We start from the raw sequence: 11,938 nt of genomic DNA on the forward strand, positions 1-11,938 counted from the left end.
AAGGTGATTATATATGTTGTATTTAAAATACGAATCTGTAAAGTCACAACTGAGTGTACTGCAGTTGTCATAAAAATGTAGCTATGGGAGTAAAAAGTACAATATTTTTCTCTGAAAGGTAGTTAAGCAGAGGTATGAAGTGGCATAAAATGAAAATACTTTAGATAAGTTCAAATGCCTCGATATTGTACTTAAGTACTTAAGTTGTAGTGATTTGCAAAGCAACTTTCACATCACTGTTTATTACTGGTTGCCCGGAAACACGGATTCAAGAGAATAGCGTATAAATGGATGTTGTACCGTACTTCCCAACAACACATAAGGAAACGTTGAAACACTGAACGGGAAACAGTAACTTATTAACTCCAGAAGATGGCAGTAATGAAAAAAAAAAAAAAGACTGAGATGCAGCTGAACGGCAAAGAAGAAGACCATCATGGCGTCCCTCAGCAGTGATGAGTGGAGAACAATCTGCGACAAATTCACCAACGCCCAAAATTTAACGGAGGTAGAATCACGTAACGACCCAGAAAATGACCCGTTCCGATCCAAATACAAGGCCAGGGAGCTCCTCAGAGAGATATACTGCTCACTGAAGAGCTTTGAAGCTGGCGAGGGTGAGGAGGACAGCGGCGGAGAGAGCGGCGACCAACGTCCGACAGAGCAGCCTGTGGACGGGCAGAGGGAGGATGTGTTCGGTCAAGGCTTCAGTGGCGACTCGCCGGCCGGCCTGCGGGCCGCTAAACTCGGGGCTGTGGAATACTATCTTGGCGTCAACCACGTTGACACGGAGGAACTGTCAGCCGGACGAGAACATCTAATGAACTGCATGAAACAGCTGGAGAGATGCAGAGTGTCGTGCGAAAATGTGTCACTGTTTATCCATGTCAGGGTAACGTTAACTTAGATTTAATAATGATATTCAAATACACTTACTGATTGTTAGCTTTACGTTAGCAGCACAAGTGTTTTCTTTACAAAGAGGCCGTTGCTACCGCTGTTAAAATTAACCAAAACTTCTAGTTAGAAATATTGTTAAAAGACTGAGACGCTGCTGCTAATCAACCATCCCAGACTGACTAGTTAATATATTAAAGCATTTTTCACGACCTCTCCCTTTTTGCATACATTACATCTTAATGATGATGCATCACAAGCTCTGCAAGATCAGTGAAGCTAGCATGTTGTTAACATGTAAATAATGGAGGATTCTGCCCTTATCCAGATCATCTTAACTGTAGTAGAAGATCAGAGCATCAGATGGTTTTGATCACTTGTGTTGGCTGTTTGTGTCATCAGAACCAGTTGGGCATCCTGTGGGCAGGCCGGGATGAGACAGAGACTGCACAGGGATTCCTTGAAACAGCTGAATCCATCTACCAACGTTATATGAAGGAGGTGAAGTCAATTTCCTGTATGCCTGTTTAACTGAAGCGGCTGGTACACTGACTGACTGATTGATGACAAGGCAGTAGGGACTGTAGCATGCAAAACCCATCAATTCACACATTTATTAATCATCGTCAATTTCCCTTGCCATCAGCAGGTGTAGTGTCACATAGCCATCATTAACATGTCTGTAATGGTGTGTGAATGGATGCCATTTGCTAACTGTGTTGACACCAGCATTCAAAGGCAAATTGACTTAGAAGCCAACAGCAGGAGGACAAGACTGCAGAGCAAACATGAAAATTACTTTGGGCAAATCCTCTTCTTCTGCAGCCATGTTTGTGGTGTTTTGTGTTTTTCCAGGATGGGAGTCCTCCCACTGATATGACAGAGTACTTTACTACTGAGGAGAACCTGCTGACCCATCAGGAAAGGACTAAGAGGTAACTTGTAACCTCCAAAACCAGACACACACACACATGCACATATGCAGATTTACATATCTCATACCTATTTGTAGTTATGTTATTGTTACTTCACTTCGTCTTCTCCATATACTACCTCTTCCCATTCCCTTCTTTCTCTTCCTTCCATCTTTCCTTTTATACCTACCAGGTTCGAGTTGGCCTACACTCATACCATGTACTACCTTGCTCAAGTCTATCAAAACCTTGGTGAGTCTTATTGTGTTTGAATCAAATTTGCATAACAGTATTTACTTATAGTATACAGTAGCTTATGTAAAATGTACCTAACATTTAAACTGATGTGGAAACTGCAAATACTCTATATCAGTTTTTTTAATTTATTAACATTCACTTTGTGAAGTTGTGTGAATATAATGTATTGGAGTGTTGTTATGTTAATATAGTGCTTTATTCTTTTTTGGATGGTAGTTATTATAACTATAGTATTTTGTCTTCTAGGTGAAACTGAGCGTGCTGCCATCTATTGTCACAGTACCCTGCAGAGACAGTTACAGTTAAATCAGTTCAATCCCATGGAGTGGGCACTGAACGCTGCTACACTATCACAGTATTACATCACTAAGGTAGGCTTAGATTGATTCATATAGATTAAAAGCAATTCATTTAAAACCTTAAACATAAAAGGATTTTGTATGTCATCACCCAAAACGTTTTCATCTGATTTGCCTTGCATGTTACACACTTTCCACCAAAAATGAGAAGTTTCAATTTCCTTGTGGTTCTGTTTTGCAGAGACTTGACATGGAGTCAAAAAATGTGATTACATGGTTGTATTTATGATATATTTTGTAAGATGTGGTTTACGTGTGCATTAGCACTGTCACAGTGGTTTATTTAGAGTATAAGTAATGAGAGGTGTGTATGTGTGTGAGATTTTATTTTATTTTATTTATTTATTTATTTATTTAAGGGCCGATACATGGAAGGCAGACATTGCCTCTCAGCAGCTACTGTCATATCAGGTTTGGCAGGAGAAGTTCCTTCTGAGGCTGCAGCCCAGGAAAGTAAGTGTCCACCTAAATCTCTAAAGAATGTACATAGTAACATAAGCACAACGATTTGCTTTACCTTTTGTATGTGGTTTCTCTTATCAACTACATTGAGTTAAACAGGAGATAACACAACTGTGAACAAAGTATTGGTACAGTTGTGCGACCAGTCGTACCTCCTGTCCTCAGTTATTACAGTCCTTCCTCCCTCTGACTCCTTCCTCCCTCAGCCCCTCTTTCCTGGCATATCTTAACGTCTTTTTCTACTTTTGTCTGACACAGGTGAGACAGAGAGTGAGCGAAGGGAACAGCTCAGACAAAAGAGAGCAGAGATTGCGAGATGTTGGATAAAATACTGTCTCAACCTCCTGCGGGATGCTAAGAAGCTGCTAGAGGTACTGCATGGTTGTACTTGTGCCTGTGGTGGTTTTTAAAATTGTTAGGCTCATGACTTGGACTCGAGTCACATGACTCAAGTCTTATGAGCAGTGATAGCCAGCATGACTGAACCTAAAGAGCACCACCCACAAGAAAACTCAACTTTATCAGCCAAGAACTCAAGGAAAAGAAGTTTACACCAAAAGTTTAGCAATTAAGATTATGCTAAAACAAAAGAAGGATTAAGTATCAAGGATTATCACTTTAACAAACCTTGGTATGCATGTTTATTTGTGTAGATTATCTGTATATCTGCTCCTGCTGGTGTGTATCTGAGCTTAGATGTGCATATAGTGTTGTGTGTCTTAAAATGTGCTTGTACATGTGTTTGTGACCAGGACAACATTGGGGAGCTAGATACTGATCGTCAAGAAGAGTTGAAGAGAGAACGAAGACGTGAGGAGGAGGAGGAAGAGAAGGGCAGGAAGAGCGCTCTGCTGTTTGGCTCTGAAGACACTTTTGACTCGATTGCTAGCCTGGAGGAGAAGGTCTGTATGCTGTCTTTTATATTACTTCTATTGCTTCTAGCAATGCTATTAAAACTATTGTTAAGAAAAATGTTATATCATTTTAAATATGTTAAATCACCACTATCTCCACGTCAAAAGCATCAGAAATGTTTCCCTTTTGATAAACCACTATAACATAAGGTATTTTAATGTCATTTTTAAGTAATAAAGTTTTTTTTTTAATGAAGTAGTTTTGATGTGATAGTATCAGTCAGTAGATCACAAGCACAATCAACTGAGCAAAAAACTGGCAATAAATGAAGATTTATTGTACCACTAGAAGGTGCCATTGTGCAGATAAAAATCAACCTGTTATAGTAGATGAGCTTAAAGTTTCTGCTTTATGTTTTTCTAGGTGCACTGTTTGTTCCCATTGGACTTCACCGAGGCCAGAGCTGTATTTCTAGTCGGACAGAATTATGTCACACAGGTATACACAACACACACACACACACACACAGAAACTCGGTTGGATACACACACACACCAACACACACACACACACAGAAACTCGGTTGGATAGACTTAGAATCATCAACATAGAGATGTGTATACAAGCAAAGAGACACACACAGCAGTGCAGCACATTTTACGGTCTGTTAGTACACTGAGAAGTTATTGAAGTTACCTTACAAGGTGACAAGGGAGCAATTAAAGTGAATATTAAAATGAATTCAGTAATATGTTGCATTAAAAGCCAGGTTACTCAAAAAAGCAGAACTATAAAGCCCATTGAGATATTGTATGTGATATTTGGCTCTACAAAATAAATTTGACTTGACACATCAGTGAATATACCAAGGTATTTATAGCTGAGGCTGATTTCAACTGCATTGCACAGCACTGCACTGGTGTCACTCAACTTTTCCTTAAAGTCCTCAGTCACATGTTTGTCTTAAGTATTTGTCTCGAGAAGCAAATCCAAACTAGGATGTCATAATTATGTCAAACTCATTCATTTTGATAGACAACTATAATAAAAAAGGATTGAGAGAAATTCCTATACCTGTGAGAAGAGCAATAAAAAAAATTTGAAATGTGTTTTCTGAGCCACTAAAAAATGTGATCTGATTGGGTGAGGATTCCTTCATCCTGTTTCTTCATCCACACAGATTTACATTTGAAAAAATGTGTGTTGACTTGGATGAGGGAAAAAGTGTTGAATGTAGCAGGCCAAGTTTCAGCTGTTAAATATGGTGATGAACCTGAAACGTGTGGTTGTCATTAGGTCCAGTGGTTACTATGTAATGTCTATTGTTTCATTCTCTCTTGCAGGCCAAAGAGTACTTTCAGATGGATGGATATGTGACAGACCACATAGAGATCTTGCAGGATCACAGTTCTCTGTTCAGGGCCTTGGCTTTCTTTGAGGAGGATCTGGAGCGACGCTGCAAAATGCATAAACGAAGAGTTGATATGCTAGAGCCAATCTGCAGTGGTACTGAGCTAATTTTGTTCTTGAATTTATTTCAGTTTTCTTTCTTCCTTTTGAAAAAAGTTTTGTCCCTTTGAATATTTTCATAAGACATAATGTAGTAGAAAAAGATCAAATAAAATAAGCATCCTTGTAGGGTGACACCATAATTTATTAAATCTGACTTTCTTCACTTCCCACTGTTTTTCTGTAGACTTGAACTCCCAGTACTACCTACTGATCCACAGACAGTTGATGTTTGAGTTGGCAGAGACCTACAGTGAAATGATGGACCTGAAACTGACACTGGCCAACAGACAAGCAGATACACAGTCACTAGATAACCACACCATTAAGAAATTCAACCACCTGTGCTCTGCCTCTGCCAAGTGAGTGTACATTTAGGTGTGGAGTACCTATGTGTGCAACTACATTACTCTGAGTAATTTGTAATCCTCTCCTCTCCAGGTACTTCCAGATGTTCCTAGACTCTCTATGTTCTCCAGAAGGGAAGTTTCCAGAGCACCTGGAGGAGGAGGTGCTCAGACCTGCTCTGGTGGCCCGCTTCAGAGTAGCCCGACTACACAGCCGGCTGATCAGCTCCATACCGTCTGTTCAGCTGGAGAACCTCAACAAATCTCTGGAAAACTACAAGTATGGAAATATATTTCTCTGTTTATTGTGATACATCCAAACACTTTCAGGGTTGCACATTGAAAGACTGGCTCTTTTGCAGTTCTCTGTAGGATGAGAGTAACAGGTTGGTATTAATACAGAAGCATGAGGAAAATTGAATGTAAGACAGATATAATTGGTAGACTACAGAGGATTTTGTTGAAATCAGTTAGATTAATAGGATAAGGGTGTGCTCTACAGTCTTAATGTTGCCAGCTGCCATGTTGGGGACATTGTAATGTGTTGACCATCACTTTCACCATCCACCTGTTGTCTAGATACGTGGTGCAGTATTGTGAGGCCCACCCTGAGGCAGCACCCGCTGTGGAGACTGAGTTGGAGCTGAGTAAGGAGATGGCTGGCCTGCTCCCTCTCAAAATTAACCGCCTGAAAGCAAGGATGGCTGCAAACAACTCAGGGATGCCGCTGCTCACTGACTGACTTGTTGATTGACTAATAGCATTAAATCCAACCAGATGAGACTTTTAGTCCAACTTTCCCACCTTGTAGTCAATGACACTCCCAACAGTTAGAGAAACCGGGTGGCAGATTAACTGACTGTCTTGCTTATTGTAACTTGTATTGGTGATGGCCGCTTGTTTTTTGCAGTGAGAATGCTGTTTTCACAAGACCTATTAACACAGTACACACTATACATATGTGCTTTTCTTTTTGTAGTAGAATATGTGGTCAATTTACTTTAAATTCAGATAGCACAGAAAATATATTCTGTTCAAAATCACCATGGAAATGTCAATGTCATTGTACTCAGATATAATTTAGAAAACGCTGATAATATCGTCATGTTTTCAACACTTAGAATTGAGCAGCGATTGACCCAGACCTGTTTTTTTCTTTACATTGATGCTTTCTTCCCCAACCAGAGTGGTGTAAAAACATATATGAAGTTGTGGGTTTATTGTTAAAATGTCAGATGCTGCCTTTGGAAATGATAAGGCATCGTTATGGCTGATATGTACATAAGAGTTGTTTTTTTTTATTGTTAATCATATTGGTTTTCATTTAATGTGGCTTTATTTTCTGTAAAGCACTCAGCACATTAAAATTCTGTCTCTTCAACTACTTTAAATCTCTGATAGTAAAACAAATGTTAAAGTTTACTGTAACCAGGGTTACTATAGCCAGGCAATAGAAACAGAGGAACAGATAGTATTCACTTTTTAGTGTTTTTTGCCTTTGCTTCTGAGAAACATCCACCCCAGTGGTATGAAGTCATTAAGTGGGCTTAACCACACTGATAGTGTGTTAGATTTCATAATTTGCATGATGCCTGCTTCATCGAGTTGAACCTCTGTATTTTCTTCTTGTCTCTGAGGACTCACAGTCATCCTATTTTATGTACAGTAGATACTGTATGTAATGATATTAAACCCATGAAGTAATACACACTTATGTCACAATACCAATATGTGCTTTTGTACTTTCAGAAAGAAGCTACAGATAAAATGGGTCCTCTGTCTTTTCCCTGGTATAGCTCTATAATAGGACTACTAAGTGGATTTAAAGACTGTGGGTAACTGAGGAAAAGGCTAAAATGATCTCAGAGTGGGCTCCAGACCTGGTTTTCCAGACTATTAAACTGCTTAATAAAGAGAAATGTCTAAAACGATGTCTATTAAAAGCAAATTATGTCTTAAACTGACTGTGGCTACGTGTTGGATGTCCTATAAAAGTTACAGTATATCTCAACCTACATCTTTTGTCTATCTTTTTCCACAGTTGTGTCCTGCATGTTTCATTGTCAATGCACCACTGTTTTTTTACATTTATCATATTGTGCAGCTGAATTAAAACTACATACACACATGTTAGAGGTTCAATGATAAAGATACATTTTGTGTTAATGGTAAAAAAAAAAAGTCCTAAGAAAAAAAGTTAAATGGCTCTCCATGTGTGATCTTTGATTTCTAACGGTTGGACTGGAGTTAATTGAGAATATCTGAATTCCTCAGATAGAGTTGCATGTTTTCATAAGGGGAAGTATTTGCGTAAGAAGTCAGATGAGTAGGCTGTTGCAGTTTCCAACTAGCCATGAGGTCATGTCACTTTGCCCTACTGTTCTACTTCCCCTCTGAGGCCCTTAGGGCATTTGGTGAAGCTGTAGACAGCAGTGTGTCTGAGCTACTGGGTAGATGCAAGGCTGGTGACATTGTGGACACACAATTGATCACCATCACAGCCATTCCAATTTCACCTAAGGCTACAAAAATCATGTCATCCTGTAAAAATATGTGTATGGACATACAGACAGATGAGAAATAAAAGAAAAAAAAAAGGAAAAATGATGTTTCCACACAGGGGTCACAGGTCGTTGATCTGTCCTTTCATTTGTCATCTGTATATCTGTTTATTAGTGGAACTCATAAATATCTAAGCTGTTTTGTCTAATTAAGCCTTCATTACTGTAGGTTCTTCTAGACTCACATCAATTTAATAATTACCACAAACACACACACATATAAAAAAAACTATTTGTGGTCTCTTCATGCAAGGGAAACTATTTCAATGAAAAGAAATCTGCAATTCCTGCCTTAATTTATGCTCCCGGTAATATTTCTGATACTTGTTAAAACATGTATGGACATACCTGCTCAACACAGGGACTCTACAAACTAATTTGCTGTGAATGAGAACTGGGCTGAGACAGCTTATAGAATACACATACAGATTCACAGTAATTTTAGGAATACATTCATATTCACATCTGTGTATCTAAGCCCAACAATGTAACATTTTGTGTTCCATCAAATGTTTAATTTTGATCAAATAAAAGTAATAATCAAAGATGTGCTTGCTTTCAGTTCCCATTGTGAAACTTATGAAGTAATATGTGAAGCAAGACAGACTTGAAATTACATTTTAAAAATAACTTCAAAAGATTTTAAGACTTGAATGTCTTATACCAGTGGATGAGGTGTCACTGATGAACTTGTTCGTTTTCTGTTTTTTATCGTGCTTGTGTGTGACTGGCTGTTTGTTATATTTTCTTTCTGCTTATTTTTTCTGCTGTACTGGGGTCTCTATTGCAAAAGAGATCTTGACTTCAAATAGATGAATAGATGATATATAAATGCTATATTTACACTGTAATCATCCACCATCGGATTTTTTCACAATACACAGTACTAGACAAACAAAAAATATTATGATGATGTTATTATCATTTGCAGAGATTTTTCTTTTCCTTCGACCTGTAATGTTTCATTCATCTGCAAATACACCCACAAAGTATTGTCAAGCAATTACATTGTGATTCACAGTTCTGGGAACAGACAGCACATGACCACACAGGAAAGTGGAAGGCAAGTTTGCAGTTTACTGATTATGACAAACTGTGACACAGTGACGGTTTGTGAGTTGAACAGACTTATCCAGTGGCCCAAATACATCAAGTCTTACATTTACTTCGTCAAAGAAAAACTGATGAAATTAGCTGATTGTGGTTATCAGTCAATGCTAAACTGTCTCTATGGAGCCCAAAAAAGTCCTTTAGCGTCACATTGCCTAAACTGGTGAAATGATCCTATTGTGTTTGCATATATGTTAACGACTGTGTGTGTCTACTGTGTTTCTGAGAGTGTGAAAATAGTGCTGTCTCTACTGCCATAAACTCTGGTTGCTCAGACAATAGACTTGAATCCCACATAATGTGACAGGCGTGGGAATGGAAACCAAACTGGCTGTAAAATCTGACTTTTCATAGACGCAGTAACATACTTGCCGCTGCAGGTAAACATGTTTATATCATACATAATATATCAGATATCAGTGATTGTGTAGACATAGTAGCCTTTTCAATTGCTTGAGTATTGAGTACCGTGGAGGAGACAAGAGGAATGTCAGCTGCTGTGTGAAATGGTGTATGTAAGTGGGTATATGTGCCTCATAAATATGTCACTTAAAGTATGTGTGTGTCTGTGTGTGTTGGTGTGTGTGGGTGCATGTGTATGTGTATGTGTATTGAGGCAAGGTTGGGCAGGCTAGTGTGTCATTTCCTGCAGGAAAATGATAGCAACTGATGTTACCACTTCCTTCACAGCATCGTACTGATGTGTCAGCTGAAATAAATAGTCCTCTGTCTCTCTCTCTGGGTTGTCTTCTTCTCCTCTTGTCTGACGTAGACAAGAAATAGGCATTAAAGACACACAGAGACATAGAAGAAGAAGAGGAGTTGGAATAACACAGCAACAGTGAAAGGGAGGAATGCAGTATTCAGTCCACAGAGCAAGAACAAAACTCAACAAATATTTGACAGAGTGCTGACAGTAACATGTACACACACACACACACACACACACACACACACACACAGAAAATGCCACCTAAACATCATAAACCACAGTTTGTTATATGCACTTTTGTGATGTGGTTGTTTGTGTGTGTGCAGCTCTTTCTGGTTCCACACAACCCATGGAAAGAAATCAAATCTAAAAGAACATTACAGTAAGATGTGAAGAATCCAGCTTTTATTCGGTGCTTCTATCCAAAAGGTTTAGTTTGGCTTGTGTATCATAAAGAAAAGCTGGGCTGTGTATCACTACCCAGGCTGTAGTGATACTATGGCCTTTGAGTGTACTATTACCTTTGAGTGTACTATCACCATAACCTTTGATAAACGTTGAGAGGTTCAGTGAGATGTTGTAATGTGAGATTAAACTGGTGATTCTCACAATCACAAAACCACAGATGTTATCAGCTGAGTTCCTGTCATCACTTCTAACAGATTGAACTAATGAAACACACATCAACGATGACAAATTCAAGTTTTCATGGACTTTCATGCATCAACACAAAGACCAATGAAACCAGCAGAACTTTGTTTAACATCTAGTTTTCACATATATTCTAAAAACATTGTGAGAAAATAGAGAAAGATGACGTCATGTTAAATGAAAATGTTACAGTCCAGTTTGGAAAAAAAAAGGGGGTTTGGATATTTCATTCAATTTAAAAATGATACAGCAATTTAAATCAATGAAGGTTTGGAAGAAGCAGATAAAAATATCATAATATACTGTTTACGTATCACTGTGCAGAGACTGAGTGGATTTATTTTCTAATGATGGCACCACTGAGGGGGTAATTCAAAGAAATCCTGAGGTTCAAACGATGTTAAAGTTACCCACTTTGAAATTATAAAATTACATATAAGCCCTTCTTTTGTTTTGTTGTCTATCCATTTTGGTTGCAATCCCACAACCTATAACCCTCTGTGATATGCCATACCACTGCATGCCACAGCCCACGTTTTATGCAATAAAAATATATAATATTATTTACTACCCAGAATAACGTGACCAACTAAAAAACTCATCCCAGCCTTGCAGGTGTTTTCTAGTGCTCACTGATGAATGTACGTAGGAGCAGAGTTTACTGACTCAGTATCTATGTTTTTTCTTAATCTGTTGGAAATTGACAGTAGAGCGGTAACTGCTCACCAGGGAGTGTCCGATCCAAACAGATAACTGTGATAAACTCCTCTAACAACATACTGTTTTCTTCTCACTCTATCCTAATATTTAACCCTAACCCTCCATTGTTAACACTTCCATAAAATGACATACACATTACATCACATGGTTGCAACATATGTTAAAACAACACACTTTATTCATGTCCTCCTCTTCCAGCTCCTAACAGCCCAGGAGCATCCTGAGTAACTTCTGAGTCATTATCAATGCAGTTAATCTTATAAATATGCTTCAGCTGCCCGCGGCACCATACCAGGTGTCGACACTTGAAATGTCTCAACTTGTGTTTACCAGCACAGATAGAAGTGCATAAACACCAGTGCTGGAGGAAGTATTTAGATATTTTACTTAAGTTAAAATTGCAATAGCACAGTATGTGCACTTTCAAGTTTCAAAAGCAGTATGGTTCAATTTAGAGTGATATATTCATCATCTATATATTATTGGACTATCTCATTTCAGGGGTAAACAGCATTTCAATGTCTTCAAGAAGGAGTTGATTTTAACTACTTTATAAAATGTTTGGGAAGTTTATTCTAACTGA

General features: G+C 38.4%; 1 protein-coding gene across 1 annotated transcript; it reads left to right on the forward strand.

Moving 5' to 3' along the window:
- The first annotated feature begins 434 nt into the window (after positions 1-434).
- Positions 435-7,595, forward strand: kif1bp (KIF1 binding protein). Its single transcript, XM_022746356.1, has 13 exons — positions 435-892; positions 1,300-1,398; positions 1,753-1,832; positions 2,005-2,063; positions 2,316-2,440; positions 2,788-2,881; positions 3,149-3,261; positions 3,643-3,792; positions 4,169-4,243; positions 5,089-5,251; positions 5,442-5,616; positions 5,696-5,881; positions 6,181-7,595. The coding sequence occupies exons 1-13, from the start codon at positions 437-439 to the stop codon at positions 6,341-6,343; spliced, it is 1,938 nt and encodes a 645-aa protein (XP_022602077.1). The 5' UTR covers positions 435-436; the 3' UTR covers positions 6,344-7,595.
- Positions 7,596-11,938: the final 4,343 nt, after the last annotated feature.

This window comes from Seriola dumerili, unplaced genomic scaffold (assembly GCF_002260705.1).
Source record: "Seriola dumerili isolate Sdu_G_001 unplaced genomic scaffold, Sdu_1.0 BDQW01000003.1, whole genome shotgun sequence".
Lineage (NCBI taxonomy): Eukaryota > Metazoa > Chordata > Actinopteri > Carangiformes > Carangidae > Seriola > Seriola dumerili.